This window comes from Sturnira hondurensis, unplaced genomic scaffold (assembly GCF_014824575.4).
Source record: "Sturnira hondurensis isolate 20B ecotype Veracruz unplaced genomic scaffold, ASM1482457v3 Scaffold0022215, whole genome shotgun sequence".
Taxonomy (NCBI): domain Eukaryota; kingdom Metazoa; phylum Chordata; class Mammalia; order Chiroptera; family Phyllostomidae; genus Sturnira; species Sturnira hondurensis.
Window position 1 is genome coordinate 1,765,985 of NW_028094846.1, and position 18,150 is coordinate 1,784,134.

The 18,150-nt window shown below is 60.3% G+C and overlaps 1 protein-coding gene across 1 annotated transcript in view; it reads right to left on the minus strand.

Annotated features, from left to right (window-relative positions):
* The window catches only part of LMX1A (LIM homeobox transcription factor 1 alpha), a 100,395-nt gene extending 90,534 nt beyond the window's left edge, over positions 1-9,861 (minus strand). Inside the window, exons 1-2 of the mRNA XM_037035189.1 lie at positions 9,572-9,861; positions 7,358-7,544 (exon numbers count right to left, since the gene is read on the minus strand). Coding sequence (XP_036891084.1) covers positions 7,358-7,544; positions 9,572-9,647 — 263 coding nt within the window. The 5' untranslated portion in view covers positions 9,648-9,861. The remainder of the gene's footprint in view (positions 1-7,357; positions 7,545-9,571) is intronic.
* Positions 9,862-18,150: the final 8,289 nt, after the last annotated feature.

The window sequence follows — 18,150 nt, forward strand, 5'->3', positions numbered from 1 at the left end:
ATCCTTTTAAAGGCTCCTGAGGCCTGACAGTGGGGGGGGCAGGGGGAGCAGCGGGATCCTGAGTGCCAGGTCACTGGAGGCGGTGGCGGCTCCAGAGACCGCCTCTCCTCGCGGCAGCCGGGCCTGGGGCTCGAGAGGATGGTGCGTCCCAGGCCGGAGAAGCACTTGCCCAGAGACGCAGCAACAGGCCGGGAGCGAGGGATGGGTTTCATATCATCGGAAACCAGCCAGGCTTTGCAGCAAAAGACGAGGCCCCTTGGTTCTCTGGGGACGGCATCAAGGCCCGGCACCACTCTGACCCGCCAAAAATCACCCACCGCCAGGGGCAGCACATAACCCCTATCCTCCAAGGTGCAGGGGGCAGGGGGGCGCTCAGAGAGATGTCTAGGGGCCCCGAATGGTCCCCCACAGGGTCACAGCCACAAGGTGGCGCTCAGCTCAGCATCACAGAGCTGAGCCCTGCTCCGGGGCCCAGGTACCAGCATTCTGTGCGTCGAAAAGCCTCATGTGCTCCCTCCAGGAGAGAACGACCGGGATGACCAGCAGTCCGTGAGGACGGGTGAGGCAGGACATGAGGCAGTCCCCCAGACGTGGTCTTGGTGACCTCTGATGCCTGCGTGAGTCACGTAAACAGAGTTCCAGCAGACACAGGGGTGCAGTGGGGGCAGGGGCAGAACGGGATGGGACCAGATGCGACCGCTGCCTACACAGGCCGGGCACACAGTAGGTCGACCACTGTGTGTACGGGAGACACACAATTTGTCCTCGTATTATTATTATTATTACTGATTGATTGTTGTATCACTGTCCACAGGAACGACCATAAAGCTGCTTGCTCCCCACCCGGTGTGGCATGTGCCCGGTGATGCTCACTGGGCCGGTCAGACCAGGCCGTCCGGCCCACAGTGGCCGGCGTCTGCCGGGGCTCGTCTGTTCCACGGGGACGATGACAAAACACCTCTCTAAGAGGGTGCAGAGCCGAGGGAGCCTGGGGAGGCGGAAAAGGCGAGCAGGCTTCCTGTGGTCCAAACGCAGGGTCCCCCAACCGGCTGCCTGCACGGCTGGAAGAGACCACGCCCCTTCGCTCAACTTCCAAGGGCTGCCCGGGAACAGCTCGGCCCCTGTGGCATTTTTAGCTGTTAGGACGTGACGGTGCACTGAGGCGGCAGCCGCGGCGGAGGTTTCACTAAATTCTAGCTCAGCCGAGCACGCCTGGCAGCGGGTGACAAGCTCTGGGGACGGCTGGGCCACCGCGGGTCACCGCTGCCAAGCCCAGCACACAGGCGGGTTTTAGAAACCCGTGTTTAACGGCCCTGACGAGGCCAATTGCGATGGGGCCAGGGACACCCACCGGAGGGACCCCAGGCGATCACTCGAGCAGCATCGTCACCAGCACCCCGCGCTTCCGGGGCACTCCGACGGCAGTCTGACCCCGGAGAAAAGGCAGTCCCTGCCCTAAGCCACATTTTCTTTCTTTCCCAGAGTGCGAAAGCAGACAAGATTGGAGCACTTATGCCTCCATCAGCCCGCAGAGCCCCAGTTCTGCCCCTAATGAATGCCGGGGCCGGGGCCGGGGCTGTTTCATTAACTTCATCGTGGCTAAAAACACAGACGGATGAGTGTGCTGGCCTGAAATAACACTGTGGCATTTGGAAGGCGTTTACTTTGCGTCAGCAGGACAGTGGCCCAGGCTCCTCTCACTTGTGAAACAGAGACACAAAGCCGTGACCGACAGTGGTCGCTGGCGACTCGGCTGCTTCTGCGTGTGGCCCCCTGACGGAGGCGTCCCGCGTCCCACGTGTCCAAGACAAGAAGGGGCAGACGTCAACCCGGAGAACGCCCAGCCAGGCTCTCTGTGGTTCCAAAAGCAGGGCACAGAGGTGGGGCCTCTGTCCTCTGTCCTGCGGTGGTATTTCCTCCAGAACCTTCTCTGCACTTGGCTCCTGAGATTACCGAGTGCCCCAGACCAGATCCAGAAGGCTCTGGGGGGGGGGGGGGGCGGCAGGCATGCTGCCGCCTGGCTCCCCCACCTCTCAGCGCACCTGCTCATCGGGAACTCCCCTCCGAAGATGTGAGAGGCCTTTAGAAACCCATGTGAGAGATGGAAAAAAAAAAAACCTGAGGGGCTGGTGCAGCCAAGAGTCCGTGGTGACGGCAGAAATCATTTTTAAGTCTTTCTGGGCAGGTAGTGACGGCACGTCCCCCACCCCCCACGATTCATGTCCCTCGGTCGTACAACTGGGCTTAATAACCCAGTGAATGTGATTCAGTCGGGGGTCGTCGGAACTTGACATAACTCAACGGCGCCGTTTTGTGTAGGCGACTAAGAAGCTTTCATAAGGTTCCGGGACCGCCATGCATTCTAAATCCTTGTTCACTTTCTCACTTCTGAACACTAGGCCCCCAAAGTTCCTCTGGCCGGGCGCACTAATTAGCTGATGATTTAATAAGTGGAATTGCTCCCCTTGGAGACTCCGCACCTCTTCAGCGTCGCCTAAACATCCCCCAGAACCCCCTCTCACACCACTCACAGTGTTTGGGGGAACACAAGAGTCACACATAAGAAACACCCAACTACAAAGCAGGACAAACAAGGAACTGTCGGGAACGCTCTGGCCACAGACATCGGGACCCCAATAGCCCCAGCCCCGTGAGTGATAAGGGTCCCAGATGGGCACGGTGTGTGCACCGTTTGTGGAAGAACCCAAGGAGCCCCACGAGCCGGCTCTGGGAGGCGATGCCCGTCTCCAAGTCCCAGGATTCCGTCACTCTCCGCTCCCGCCATCTGGTTTTGTTGCAGAATTTTAAGTCTTCGATCCCAAGAAAGTCCCGCTCAGCGACCAACACATATAATAACAAAGAAAGCGCCCCTGAGCGAGGACCATTTCCAATCGCCCCCCAAATAAAACACACAGCCACGGCTGCGGACGGCGATGCGTGTTCCGGGCTAAGCCCCCCAGCACCTGAGCACCGACCTCCGTTTATTGCCCGGCTGTGTTTGAGTTTTCACGTTCTGTCCCTTTTGTTCTGCCGGGAGCCGGGCCGGCAACACAAAGCGGAGCGAAAATGGGACAATGGCCTCTGTCAGGTCCTCTGCGGCCGCTCTTTGGGGGACCTGGGTGCCCACTTTTAATCTCCCAGTAACAAAAGCAAACTAACTGCCTTCCCTCCACTCGCTTCCTGCAGGACTTTGACCGGATGCAGAATTGGTTCATCACGGGTCCCGACAGAGGCCATTAGCTCCGCCATTCTCTCTCCGAGGAGCTGCCAATCAGCAGGTCAAAAAAAAGATGCCACAGAGGACGCTCTGAGAGCACCGTGCGCCGAGACCCAGTCGGTCCTTCTCTGCAGGAAATCCTTCTGATCCAAAAGCAAGGCGGCGGTGGGGGGAAGGGGGCAACCAAGGCCGGGCCCTGGAAGAAAGGTTTCCCGAGGCCTGCTGTCATTCGGGGAGTGACGATGTGAGGACAGCGGCCCCGATGACAGCCATCAGATCCCAGACCGCCCCCACGCTGTCCACAGCCACCAGAGGGACGATAATAAACCTCCCATATGAGGGGGCGGGCCCTGCCTGGGTGAAGCCTCCAGGCCCGAGAAGGACACAGCATCGACTTGAGTTAACGGCGGGAGCACTTCCGGCAGGCTCCCCTCTACCCCGTCACCGCATTCCCGTTACTCAGCAGCCTCTTCCATCCCTGACTGCCGTCCAACTGCAGTATCTATTGGGAACCAATTTAGGGAAAACTCCCAAGTAAACAGATCACGGGACTCAGTGAAATTGGGACCAGCAGTTACATAAATAGAAGCCCCCTCGGCTGGAGAATATTTTGGTTGCCTGCGGACTTTCGGGAGCGTGGAAGAGGGCTGTGCCCAGTTTTCCCAACGTCCCCACCTCCAGCATCCTTCTGCGATCCTGTACACACATCACCCCACCTGACCGACCATTTTTCTCAGATGACATGTCGAGAGCAATAAAAGTCACGTCCACTTCCTCATGTCTGGACCTTCATAAATCAGCGTTCTCCACTCCGGCCTTAAATGCTTATTTGTTTTGGATGAGCAGAAGATAAATTTCTCCTCAGGGTGTCATAGTGCAGGACAGAAATGTTTAACCAGACATTCTGCGGCTGTCAAATGGATGGCTGGGTGCCTACGATGCCTCTCTTGTCAATCCCAGGTTTTTTTTAATTAGTCAAATTCAGGGCTTGACATCGAGAAGGTGTCGCAATGAGTTGATGGAGCAGAAATTCCGCTTTGTCACAGGCTGCCTGGCACCGTGAACAGGCAGCTAATAATTCACATGCAAAACAGCCCAGCGGCCAGACCGCACACACGATGGATGGACGGCCAACACAGAGAGGATAAACCTGCCTCGTTCCTGCGGAGTTCCTGGCCTGCCCTAAAGAATGCGCACGGGCTACCTGCTCTTCCATTTTCGTGCCCAGGAGCAGCGTTTGAATTTCATGGGTTTCGGCGGAGTGACCAGTAAGTGCCTTTGGAAATAAGCGCCCTGCACTCTGCCACCATCACTGTCCCAGCGCCCCGCACTCAGCCGGATTTTCCTCTCCGTATGCCTTCGCTGGGCCCCACATCTTAACCGGATCCCACGAGAAAGGCACGCTCAGGTTCACAAACACACTTGTTAAAGAGGGAGCGTGCTGTCTGTGTCGAAAGTGTTATCTGAAACTGGATCGGGCCCCTCTAGGGGGCAGACACCTGGCCACTCCGGACAGCCTCTGTCCCATCCCAAGCCCCCCACTCTAAGCAAAGGGGCTTTGTGAGAGAGGCTTGCTGGCCGGGACCACGCGGACGGGGCCAGGGCCGGGCCACACGCCCCCTGAAGGCAGGCTGCGCCCCTTCCTCTGTGCTCTCCTGTCGCCCAGCCCTCGCCCGGTGTGCCGAAGCAGCTCCAGCCAATAATAAAGAATGAAGGAGTTTGTCCTGAGCCCAGTTTTAAAACAAAGAAACAAGCCTCCCCTCACACCACGCAGTCAGTCGAGTCTATTCAAACCCTGTGTTGTTGGAAGGAGCGGGGACTGGGCTGGGAGATTGAGGAGGAGGGGGGAAAGAAATAAAAGTAAGCTAAAAAAAAAAAAAAAAGACAACCAATGGGCTGGCACAGACAAGTGCCGAGAGCGTGCCACAAGCTTCGGAGTCCCCGCAACCCCATTTCGGACATCTGTGTCTCCGGAACCTTCGCTGAAATCGAAAGGGAAGCCCTCCCCGCACCACCGTCCGCACGTCTCCGAACGGCACAGCTCACACGCCTCTCTAAAACCCTCCGGGTTCTGGTCAACAGCTGCGAAGTTGATCCCTGCAATTTTCCCTCCACAGAAAGAGCTTTGTCGGGGGAGAAGTGACTGGAAGCGGGCTCATCGGAGGGGCTGGAGTGGGAAGGGCATTGTTGTGGGAAGGGCCTCCGACAACTGTTCCTCCTCTTGACACAGCCCGGCTTCCTTAGGGCGGGCTCGGCTGGCAGGACAGCTGTGTTGACCCTGCGGCCTGTTCGGAGTTGCGATTTTTTTGTCGTTGCCGTTAACAAACAGAACAGAAAATCCACAACCCAAATCCTCCAATCCTCGTGAATTCGCCAGTGTTCTGCCCGAGGGGGGGTGGGCATCGCAGCGATGGTCTGTAAGCAGCAAGATAAAGACTGGGCCTGCACAGACCACCCCCCCACACAAGCCGGGGCGGGGGGTGGGAGCCACCAACCAGATGCTTGATCCAGCGGTGGAACTGGGGGCTGTGTGGGCAAGACTGGCTGAATTTTCTCAAAACTGCACTCTCCACCCAGACACGGTGGCAATAAACAGGCAGATGCAGGTCTGTTTGCCTTCCAACACTCGCCACGATCGCCACTCTGGGAAGTGGCAGCGAGTGTTCCGTTCTATCGCTCTGTGGTGTCCAGCTCGTCCCAAGTCAAACATGCATATTTTTTTTGTGCTGAAAATGGAGTCAGCATTTCAAAATAAATCACAAAATGCCCAGTACGCTACGCACAGGGGGTTAAGTTCAAGTATATCCTGGCAAAGCAGCACTGAGTGGCAGAAAGAATATTCTGCCTGTGGTCACACGTCTCAGAGCCCTGACCCGTGTCAGCCGCCGCAAACAGGGCGACTAGGAGAGGCGGAGAAGGATACACGCGTGTTTGTTTTTCCTCGGTGCTTTTGTTACCTGGAGACTTCTGCACACACCCCTGCCCCGGTCATTGTGTGGCTTTGATAACGGGGAGAAAACCGCTTGGCACGCACACTGACCCGCCCTTGATTTTCGGCACCGAGGGCTGTCCCCCCCCCTTCAGCGGTGACAAATGCGGACCTCACCCGCGGGCTCGCCCGCTGGGTCATGCAGACCAGTCCCAGTGCACAAAAAACAGAGGCCTCTTTCTCAGCCACCTTCCGGTCCTTCAATGCCCTCTGGGGCTCTGCTAAAGTCGCTGTCCCCGTTAATTAGCCACTTTGACAAGGAGAGCAGCCCCCTCTCCTCAGCTCCTCAAAGCCACTCCAGCCCCCTGGGGACCCTAACCCACTCCCCAGCCTCACGGAGGGAGGCTTTAGGCACCAAAGAAGTCGAGATTCGAAGTAATCCACTTTCTGAACTACCTGCCCCCAAGTGCTCCTCGAAACACTCCGGGCGGCGCTCACGTTGGCGGGGGGATCGCCCCCGCGGTGGCCACCCCAACGCACACCCGGAGGGTCTCCGAAGAGGCACCCGTGGGGCAGCGGCCCAGGGCTTCAGCCGGCCTCCATGCAGGCCGGTGGCCCTGCACCCCATTTGTAGAAATGGGGAAGGGAGGGGCAGAGGACAAGGAGAGAAACGACAAACCGGGGGTGTGGGCCCTGAGCTCAGAGGGGCCGCAGCGCCATTTCTAAGCGCACGCAGTCTGTCAGGACCCCAGCAGACAAAGCAGACTGAGAAAAGCACGCAGGGGACCCGCCGCCTCGGGATTCCCCCTACAGCCTCACCGCTGGGCCTCCTCGAGGGGCAGGGTGCAGGGAACCAGCGGCACAGACACGTGGGTAAGGTGGGCTAGGGACCAGCGAGGAGACAGGGGCCACCGGCACCCCGCAGGGCACCTCAGGGAAGGCGGGCTGGGGAGAGCAAACTTGATGGACACCCCAAGTCAGGATAGGGACCCCAGAGGACTGAAAACCGGGCAAGCGGATTACAGAGGGCAGCCCTGGCGCGCGTCTGTCCCCGGGGCCGGGCATTTCTCTGCCTCCAGAGAAGTGCTCCGGTTGGGGGAAAGGACGCCATGTGCCTCTGGGCATTCCGGTGCCCCTGCGCCTCCCAGAACGAAAGCCCGCAAGGGGGCCGCCGGCGATCGCGGGCGTGGGGGGGGGGCGCGGACACTCACTTCTCATAGTCGTACTTGCAATACAGCTTCTTGTCCCGGTAGAAGCAGGTGGTCTCCAGGGGTTCTTTGCAGGAGGCGCACTGCACGCACTGCTCGTGCCAGAAGCTGTCGTTGAGCCGCAGCAAGAACCTGTCCGAGATGACCCGCTGACAGCCCTCGCAGACGGACTTGGGGCTCACCGCTCGGCCTGCAGCAGCGACAGAAGCGCGGGGGTGAGCCACGGCGGTCCGCGACCCGCCGCCGCTCCCGGCGCTCAGCACCGCGGACGCCCCGAGTCCCCTCCAGTGGAAAACCCCGGCTCAACCAGGCGGCCGAGGTTTGGAGACAGAGAAAAATCAAATTGAGCGGCGCTTCCACACACAGGCAAGGTTTAAATTCCACCAGAGGAGGGAGAGGAAATCCCTAAGTAGCCTTTAATTATCAAACCTACCCGGGCCCGCGCGCATCCTGCAAAATTAGACTTCCAATAAATCCGTTCTCCCGGGTCTACCGCAGTCATGAAGCCGCTCACTGTGCTCACCTCTGCTGACCCTTGGTAAAGCTGAGTGTGTACAAAGAATTTTGTTTGGGTTCGTCTTTTGCTAAAAACGAAGTTCTGAATTTTTTATGTTTATTTCTTTGAGGGAAGACTACATTTTTTTTTCTCTTTGCTTTCTAAAAAGTCCCATGTGTACAGGAAAATGCCATCTCGCCTCAGGCAAACTCGGGGTGCTCAAACCAACGAACCCCCATTTGCTGAGTCTCGGCTGCAAATTGCAAATGTGCTTTTCATCATTAACAGGCATCGAAATAAAGAGAAGAAGAAAACATAGGGGAGAATCCGGGGTGAAGACACCCTGCACCCTGTCTGGCCAGGACTCCGGGAAGCCTTCGGCTCAGCTGCCGCGGGGGAGAGCCACACGGACCCCAGACCGATTCCCAAAACGGGGCACTCTTTTCGGCCCTACCCCCTGACCCCTGGTTTTTCCCTTTGCGGGATGAAGTGCTTTTGCGGGGCTGAGGGACGCTTGGCCACCTTTGTTGGCACATTTCACAGTTATTTAAACGAAGCCTTGCCCCTGGGGTAACAGTAGCCTTGTGCCCGGAGCCCCAAAGGGCCTGTCTCTCCGTTGCTTCGCAGTTACACTCCGTCGGGGACCTGGCCACCAGCTCCCCAGGGTGGCGGTCACCGACATAGGGCAGAGGCATGGAGGCCAGGAAGAGCAGCAAGATGCTTCTCAGGTTCTCTACTCTCTCTGCCCCGTCTCCTGGTGGGGACTTGCCCCTCGGAGCCCAGGACGAACCCAGATGCCCGCTTCAAGCGGAGGTGCTCGCGCGCTGCGCGCCAGGACGCGGCCAGCCCGGGGCCCCGAGTTCCTCCCAGGCGGGGGAGTCGGGGAGTTTCCCGAACCGCGGCTGGAAGAAGGGATCGCAGCGCACGCGATTGCGCGTCAGTTGGGGAGTCGGGGGCTTCTCTCCACGCGGTTTCTCCCTCCGAACTGTCTCCCCGCCGCCTTCACCCCGCTCTACCGGCTCTGGCGATGCAGGGAGGCCACAGTAAAGGACAAAACGAAAACCCCTCCCGTTAAAACAATCGAAACACCCGCTCCCCAAACTTGAAAGGTGCCGAGGGCGAGCTGGGTGTGGTGAGGTCCTGGCCTGGCTCCGGGGGCCCGCGCGAGCACGTTCTGTCGAGGCCCTGGGCTCGTTGCTCCCCTGCGGTCGCTGCGAAGAGGCTGGAGAGGTGGAGGGCCTCCGGCCGGAGCTCGGGCTCCAGTTAATTAAGCCTAGGCGAGGGCCCCGCCGCGCAGGCTAATCCTCGCGCTTCGCTGCCCACCGGCCTGGAAAAGCCCCTCGGCTGAGACAAGCCTGGGGTCGGTGGGCGCGAGGAGCCTCCTCCACGCTCGCCTGTGGGCCCCCGAAGACAGGAAGGCATTTGAAAGCTGTCGATCAGCTCTATGATTAAAAATCCTGCCGTGGGTGTTTTTAATCACTTGCAAATCGGTCGCCTGCGAGCCAGCTTGCCCAGCCCTCATGGCTTTGGGGAATTCGATGCCCCGCGCAGGAGGCCTGTCGGCTGCTCTGTTTGGGGCAGGAGGGACCGAGGGACTGGCGGGGTCTCAGCTGAGTGCAGGCTGCGGGGCGCCAGCTCCCCTGTTGCCCAGCGCGTCCCAGCGAACTGGGCTCCAGATCTGGACCTGGCGGGCGCCGGGGGCGTGTGGCCGGAGGACTCACCCAGCAGCGAGGAGAAGGAGGTCGAGGTCTCGATGGCGCTTGGGAAGTTTTCCTCCATCTTCAGCCCGTCCAGCATGTTTGGGCCGGGCCGCGAGGACCTGCGGAGGAGAGGAAACGACGCTTCTGGCGTCGTGCCCTCCGGGACGCGGCCGCCGCACTCCTGAGAAAGGCCGGAGGGAGTGGCCAGGGTGACCAGAAGGAGCCGCAGGGTAGAGGCCAGCCAAGAGGAACGTGGGGTGGGCGGAGAGACGAGTCACCGCCAGCCGCTCCAACTGATCTGACTTCACTCGAAGTCAGCGCGTTATGTACTTAGGCCTCCGCCCCCCAACTGCGCTTCTCCTTCCCTGCCCCCACGTCCCCACCCTGTCCCAGCCCAGGGCTCCCGTGCTGGCCTGGCTCCGCCCAACCTCCACTGTGGTGGGCCCTGGGGACGTCCCCACTGGAACCCAGCTCCCGGGTGGGATGGGGTGAAAGGCCCGGGCACGCGGGACCACCAGCTCCGCAGCCCGCGCCCGGCCGATCCCTCACCTGCCCCGCGCGGAGAGGGCAGTGCGAGCCCTCCGGACCCGGGGCGCCGGGCGTCTTCCTGCCGCCCGCTGGTGCCGGGAAGGTCTGCGGGAGCAGCGGAGTCGCCTCGGGGCGGAGCCGCGCCGGCCCTGCGCACTCCTGGCTGCATTTCAAATCAACTTTCAGAAGCGCCGGCCGAGTCGGAGCCCAGAGCGGGCTGCCTCCCTTACCTGACGGAGGAGCTCGCTGCGCGGCCGGAGCCGGACCAGCTGGGGCCCGGGAGGCGTAGGTCCCCGAGGCTGCAGGGAGCGCCCGCCCGGCTCCGGCGCGCTCGGGAAGGAGCCCGCTCCTCTGGTTCCTCGGCGCGCGGGCCGGACCCGGACGTGGCCGCGGGCGCCGGCCTTCTCGGGACGTCCTGCCCGCCGGGTTGCTCCTCCGGGCGAGGGGAGGGCCGACGCTTCTCCGAGGCAGACAGGGACGGCGGCGGCCGGGGTCCTGGGTGCGAGTCGGGCCCTGTGGGCCGGGGCGAGTCCGGCAGCTGGGCCGGGGCGACGGCTGCGTGAGCGGCGCAGGGAGGGGTGGAGAGCTCGGGGAGGGGGCTGGAGCGCGTCCCGCGGAGGGGCCGCCGCGCTCCCGTTCCGAGCGCGCCCCGCGGCCGCAGCGACCTCCCGGACGCGCCAAGCTTCCTCCCTCCACGGGTAACCGCCACCTCAGGGCGCAGGGGCCTGCACCGCGCTCCCAGCGCGGCCCCGACCGCGGCGTCCGCAAGCCGCTGCAAGTGAGGGAGTCGGGCGGCCCTCGCCCGGCCGGGAGGCGCGCGCAAAGGCCGCCTGCGGCGAATGGGTGAGGCCCCTGCACCTCCGAGTTCTCCAAGCCCCGTCTGGTCATCCAGAGGCCCCCCGGAGCTCCCATGTTGGGCTCGAAACCTGCTCATCGATGGGGTGTGCAGATTCAACGGGACCCCCTGCCCCGGCGATGCCTGAATCAGGGTCCTGCTGCAGACCTGGTGGGGTGTGACCCCAGACCCAGAGCCCCTGCTGAGGGGGCATTCCCAGGGGAGCGAAGTGTCTGGGGGCAATGTCAGCACACTGCACCCGAACCTTGGCTTGCAGCGCTAGACTTTTGGCCCCTCCAGGAGCAGGGACAGGGTCTTAATCCGCAGTGTAACCAGGAGGCCAGCTCTGTGGCTGGCCCCAAGTGGACACTCAATAAATCACAAGGCCAGCTAACAGTTATCCAACATCTCTTCTGTGCCAGGCTTGGTTAACTCATTTCCTCTTTACCACAACCCTACGAGATGGAGGCACAGTCATCACCCCAATAACCACAGGTGACGAAAGCAGAGCCTGGGGTGCACCTGAGCACCCCAGGAAGGCCCCCGTTCCCAGGGACCCTCCTCTGCTCTTAGTGACCAGACTGCAGGGGACCGAATTAGTCACCAGGCGCCACAGCAAACTGCACCTGAGCCGGCCAGAGGCCGCAGAGCAAGAGCTATCACCTTCTCCCTGGACGGGACCAGGTCCTTATTTCTAGGAGAAAGTTGCAGGCAGCCCTCGCTCCACTGGGCTCGGGGGTGGTGACAGTGGCCTCACCAGCAGGCACAAGCCAAACTCTGCCTGTGGCTTCCGGGAATCGTGGGGAAGAGTGAAGGGTCCCACGCTCGGCATTGGAAGGCCGCTTCGTCCTGCTGGGCCCTTGCGCAGACCTGGCTCTGCTCGGTCTTTACCAGGAGCCTAGGAGGCAGGCAGAACAAACAGGTTTGGCCGTCTTCTCCCGTGAGTCGTTGGGGCGCAGGACACTGGGGGAGGTCTCTGAGGTCACCCGCATGGCGAGTGGCATGTCTCCCGACCCCTGTCCTTGGTGAGGCCTGCCACCCCAAAAAGAGTAGGGGAAAATATGAATTGCAAACACTCGTCAGAGAGTGCATAAATGAGAAGTGAGACCAGGGGGAAAATGGGGTAGGACAAACACCATCACAAGGAAAAGTGTTCTTGAAGATTTTATTTATTTAGTTTTACAGACAGGAGAAGGGGGTAGGAGGAGAGGGAGAGAAACATCCGCGTGCAGTTGCTTCTCGCGGGCCCCTCACCAGGGGCCCTGACTGGGAATCCAACCGGTGACCCTTTGGTTCGCAGGCCAGCGCTCAATCCACTGAGTCACACCTGTCAGGGAATCAAGGAATACTTTTCAATGCCCAGCAGAGTCTGGGTTTCACTAAGGGCCTTGAACTTGGGAAATATGTAGAGCAAGCAAGAGAATGTTCCTCGTGGAGTCTCGAGAGTGCTTGGTGGTGATGTCACTCCCCTGCTGGGGGCTCTGGGGCACCTTCAGGAGAAAGACCATGTCCCCTCCTCACAGCATCAGCCCCAGGGCCTCACCCCAAGCCAGGCACGTGGGCAGGATGGACAGACGCCCACTGTTTGCTGGGCTGACGATGAAGGCTGTGTTGTCTGCAGTGGGATCCATCAAAGGGGCGAGAACACTCAGGGTCCCCGTTCCCAGGGCCTGGGTGCCGTCCCTGCTCTGCTCCTGAGTGGGCGGGGCCATCGAGTCACCTGGGCAGCAAGCAGCCCCTCCTCCGTGGAATGAAGGGGCTGCACCCAATGGTCATGGTTGGAAAGGCCCTCGCCGTCTGAAGCTGGTGAAATCAGGCTGAGACAGAGGGGTGGGGGAGGGGGAGGGGGGCAGCGGAACCCACAGGTCCTTGTCACCTGCTTCCCAGAACCTGCCCAGGCGCGGGCTGGCTGGGGCCGTCTGAGCCAGTAAGGAGTCACCTTGTGTAGTGGGGGATCTCTCTTCTGTGGGTCATTGGGCCCCTCCCAGGCCCCATTAGGGGCACTGGGTACCGCCAGCCCGACTCTGTGACGTGGGTGAGGGGACAGGCACCATCCCGTTAGGCCCCCCTGCTTGGGCCCCGTGGTTCCCCACCGTAAACTCAGGGTCGACCATTTTCTCTTCTTAATGAGAGCACGCACCACATTCCCCGCTTTCCACAGAAAGAAGTCGTGAGGGTTGGAGGACGAGAGCCAGACACGACACGACCCCTGAGGACGCGTCGAGCTCGGCGTAACCTGGAAGCTCTTCCAGTGCAACTTCGGCTTAAATTAGGTCAAGGTGCCCTTTCTCGAAGCTTCCACCTCTGGCCCCTTGACTTTCGGGGCGGCCACACGCCGGAACAGCTGCTCCTTCCAGGGTCCAGTGGGCAGAGCTGCCCGCCCCGTCCCGTTCCCCTTCCTCCGAACCTGCTCCCACCGGCTCCTCATCTGCCTCTCACACGCTGCGGCCCCCAGGCCTGTGTCGCTTCCCACCATGGTGCGTTCACGGCCCACCTCCTGTCAGCGCGGCCACTGCTGACGTCCTGCAGGTGTTATTCCCGAGCCCGTGTCCTTGTCTCCATGGGGACCATTGGCCCCACGCGTGGCAACTTGCACACAACCCTGATGAGAGACCGGCTGCTGACCCAAACACCGGGAATCACTCAACTTCGAGAGGATTCCAAGACACCCGGCGTCTCTGTCTTAAGCTGAGTGCTTTGCTCTGAGCAGGAACGGGGGTCCTTGCCAGGCCGGCCCCGGGAGACGTCATCACTTGGAAAAGAGAGACAAGGGCCAACGCACGAGGGGCCACCATAGGGTCCCAGAGGCCGTGCATGGACCTGTGACCTGAGCAAACATCTTCCAGAGATGGGGGGATCGCATTCCATCCCCTCCTATCACCCGTCCTCAGTCAAGTTCAGTGGTGGAAGACGGGGCGAGGCGTGCAGGCCCACCTTGGAGCAGCCTCTCTGGGGCGGTAGACACGGAGCAGCACGAGGAGACCCGAGGATCGAGGATCACTGTAGCTGAGCTCTGGGGGGAGGCACGGGCTGGGTGGGGGCAGGGAGAGGGCCGTCCCGCCGCAGAGTGGAGACGGCAGCAGCATGCTGTTCTACTTTCCCTTTCATTGCTGCGTTTTATTAAGGGAAACACAAAGGGAAAATTGTGTTATTTGTTAAAAAAAAAAAAAGTCGAAGTGCATTTCCAGAGAGAGGAGAAAAAGCAGACACGTTACTGCCCAGGCGGGGAAGGTGGCCCTCCCAGGGGGGCGGCGAGAGCCTGGCCCGGCACACGGGGGGCACACAGGAGCTGCAGAACTTCCTGGCTGCTGGATTCTTCTCAGGGACAGCCCTGGTCCTGGGGACAGTCACGTTGCTCCGGGGAGCTGGGGACTAGGTGCCACCGCACTTTCTGGGATGAAGGGGCCCCCCACAGCGACTTCCAGAAGGGAAGGAAGGGCCACGCAAGTGTGGCTCTCCCACCAGCAGGGCAAGGACAGCCCCAGACACGGAGGACACTGGTCCCAGCCACTTGGGGCACCATCTAAAGTCCCGTATTATTTGGGTTTTGTAAGAGAGTCATCCACCTACCCACTTATCCCTCTGTGGGACGGAGAGAAGAACCCACATTACGTCCCCCTGGGTCTCCCCTGTGCCCAGCACACCAGGGACACAAGGACTTCTTGGCGACTAAGTAGAGAGTGCCCTGGATTTGAGTCCATGTTCCAGGTCAGGGGCTATGACAGAAGGACAGAGGTCTGAGTCCCAGTCCCAGTGGTGACGTTTGTGATGGGTTTAACCTTGAACCGCTCAGCCACTCGGGGTCCTGGGTTGCTTATCTGTGCCAGGAGAAGAGGACCCTTGTCCTCAAGAGCTTACAGAGGTGAGGACGTGAAACACCCAGCAGTCTCTCTGGGTGTGTTAGTGCTTAAATACATGGCGGGGGTGGGGGGTTCCGGGGGTCTCCCGACAAGTGAGTGGACCTGGTTTCACAGGAAAGTCGTCTCAGCTGGGCCAGGCCCTGCAGGGTAGAGGTGGGGTCCTGGGTCACACCCACGGGCCTGGCTGTTCCTTAACCTTCCCAAGCCCGTTGCCCCACTGAGACGGAGGATGTCTCTGCCTGTATCAGAGGAAATAATACAAACGACACACCCAGCACACCCGGGAATGGGCACAGAGTCAGAGTCTGGCTGTCGACATCTTCATCCTCCTCGTGGTCCACGAGTGCCTGTAGGCCGTGTTTTATTGATAAGTGTCGCCCAGCCCCCAGCCCTGGGGCATGGGCGTCGGCGGGACCTGCATCAGGCCGGACTGAACTGAGGACCATCTTTCCTTGGGAAGGTGTTTCTCTGGGACAACCCCACCTGTTCTGTAGCAAGTCCCCAAACTGCTGGCTTCCCCGTGACCCTCTCCCTCCCGGACTCCCATAGGCCCTGCCTTTGATGCCTACAGGTGACATTTCACAGCAGATGCCAGGAACCTGGAAATCATGGGGCCCCGAAGAGCGCACTCCCTGGCCCCCATACAGAGAGGGGCGTGTGAAGAGGTGAGGTCTCCCGCCCTGGGCCTGAGGCACTGACCCACTGGCCCCGCCCCCCGTGCCTCGGGGCGGTGGGCGAGGCCTCGTGGAGCAGTCTGGGGCCCTTGGCGGCACTGGGGTGTCCAGGGCCGGGGTTCAGCAGCTCTGCACAAGCCCCCCACCACGGACAGGGCCCAGCACAGAGGCAGCATTCCGCTGAGCGCATGCAGAGAGCAGTCCCAGCAGCCCTGTATGGAGACCCCGGCCACTTACGGGGTCTTCCTATTTCCAGGAAGGAAGGGTCCCACCAGGGACAGTGAGACACCAGTGGCTGCTGAAAGGACACTGGGGGACACCACTCGGCCCTGAACCCACACACCCTCTCACTTCCTCTGAGTGGACCCTGTCCACTCAGTTAACTCATTTACACGCGGCAGCTTGCCGACTTCCCAAAAAGGGTCCAGGCGACATGCGAAGACTGTCAACACTGCTGTGGATTTTTAAAGTTAAAATTGCGTAGTGGGGACGGGAAAGCAAGTCACCCCTCAGAACAGTGGCCCGAGGCTGCTATTGTAATTGCGGCGGGAGGCTGACCGTCGGCCTGAGTTTACCGGGTGGAACAGAAAAGGGAAGCCCTGCAGAGCCGCCAGGTCCCATCACACGGGACCGGCTGCATTTGCACGTCCAAGCGGCTTTAGGGGCGAGCCTGCAAAGGAGGAACAAGAATGCCTACCTCGTGACCACAGAGGGCAAGCCTGTGACCTCACGACCAGGGTTGGGACATGGCTGCTCTTAGGGGTGGGGCACAAGTAGGCGTACAGCTGTCGGTCTGCAACATAATACAGTGATTAATAAAAATAATACGAGAACAGAGTCTGTGGCCCGGCCCGTGTGGCCCAGCTGCTTGGAGTGTTGGAGTCCCATCACCAAACGGTTGCAGGTTCGATTCCCAGTCCAGGCTTGTACGGGAGGCAACCGACCAATGTTGCTCTCTCTCCCTTCCTCTCTCTCTACAATCAATGAAAAACGTGTCCTCAGGTGAGGATTAAAACAAGGAGGAGGAGGAGGAGGAAAAGGTCTGTTTCACGCACTCACCACAGTAAACCCCCTTTGGTCCGCCCTGTGGATAATGACAGCGTCTCATCTCTTCTGGAAAGAGTTTCCTTTGACATCAAACTGAAGGCGTGCACCAGGACCGAGAGTGAGAGTTGCCTCTGAGCTTCCTGGTAGATGGGGCAAAAAGGGAGAATGGCCACTTACTGGAGTCATGAGGGTGGATTTGGTTGAGTGAGCAAAAAAAAAAAAAAAAGTGGGGCCTTAATCCCCGTAGTTCCAGAGTCCTATGCCCAGGTGGGTGTCCTGGACCTTCCGTCCGGTCCTCAGCCCCGTGTCTGCCACCAAATGAGCACCTGCAACATTAAGAAGACCGGGGGACAGGGAGAAAGAAGGATTCTTTGCTGTACCTAAAATATAATCATTCCCACTTTTCTTTTTTTTTTAATTTATTTATTTATTTATCTTTAGAAGGGGAGGGAAGGAGAGAAGGAGAGAAATATCAATGTATGGTTGCTTTTGGTGCATCCCCTGCTGGGAACTGGCCCCTGCTGGGAACTGGCCTGCAACCCAGGCATGTGCCCTGACTGGGAATCGAACCGCAATCTTCTGGTTCGCAAGCCCATTCATTCCCACCTTTCTTATCCCATCCATAATTACCCCTTTTTGAACCTTGAAGAAAAGCGGGGGATGGGGGGGATTCACTGGGACGTTATTGATCATGAGGCTTGCTGGGCAGGTGGCCAGGTGAACGCACCCAGGGCCAAGGATCTCTGTGAACACAGAGAGGTGGGCAAGCCAGGAGTTCGAATCCTGGGCCTCAGAGTTCATTCGTCTGTAGGCAACAAGAGAGCCTTTGCTGGTCGGGGCTGGGGAGGAAGGTACAACAGCCGTGTGGTCTGGGGTGACCGCCCCTGGCCGCAGTGTGTGACAAGGCAAGAGAAGAAAGGGGAGGTGGTGGAGCAGACAGACATTACCACTCTAGTATAAGCAAGAACCTCCAGGCCCGGAGGGTGGGGGGGACAGCAGCCATGCATTCTCAGGGCAGGAAGGGAAGTCACCTCAGAAACCCAGTCATCAAGGCCCAGTGCCTGTGGGTGGTGAGGGAGGAGGAAGGCCCCGAGGAGTTCAGGGACAAGGCAGGACAGGGTAGAGCAGGAAGAGAAGAGGGATGGGGTACAGCGAACGCTCAGCGACTTCTCCAAAAGTTTCCACACTCATTACCTCATTGATTTCGCACGCAGTGGAGTGAGGTCCACCCTGAGCCTCAGCCTGGACGCGCTCTGCCCCTGGCTGGAGCTGCCAAGTGCCCACGGCCAAGGCTGTGCCTCCGGTCTGTCCCCTCAACCGCAGGGCGCCCCCGCCAGCAGCCCAGAGCCCCCACCACGACGGGGCCACCGGGCCTGGTCCTGCGCCAACAGCTGCTGAGAGCCAGGTAGCGGAGCAGCCCCGGCCCTGCTGGCCCGTGCACGGCGGGTGTGCCCCAGACTGCAGCCAGAACCTCCCAGAACATCTGGGCTGGGTGGGGAGGGAGGAGGGCGTCCCTCAGAGTTCCTCAGGCTCAGCTTTCTCCCCACAGGGGCGCTGGCTCCGGCCTGGCCCCAGCCCGCTGACTCACTCACAGCCGTAAGCAGGGTCTCGCCCGCCGGGCCGGGCTGTGTCCTCTCCCTGCAGCGACAGGGTGGA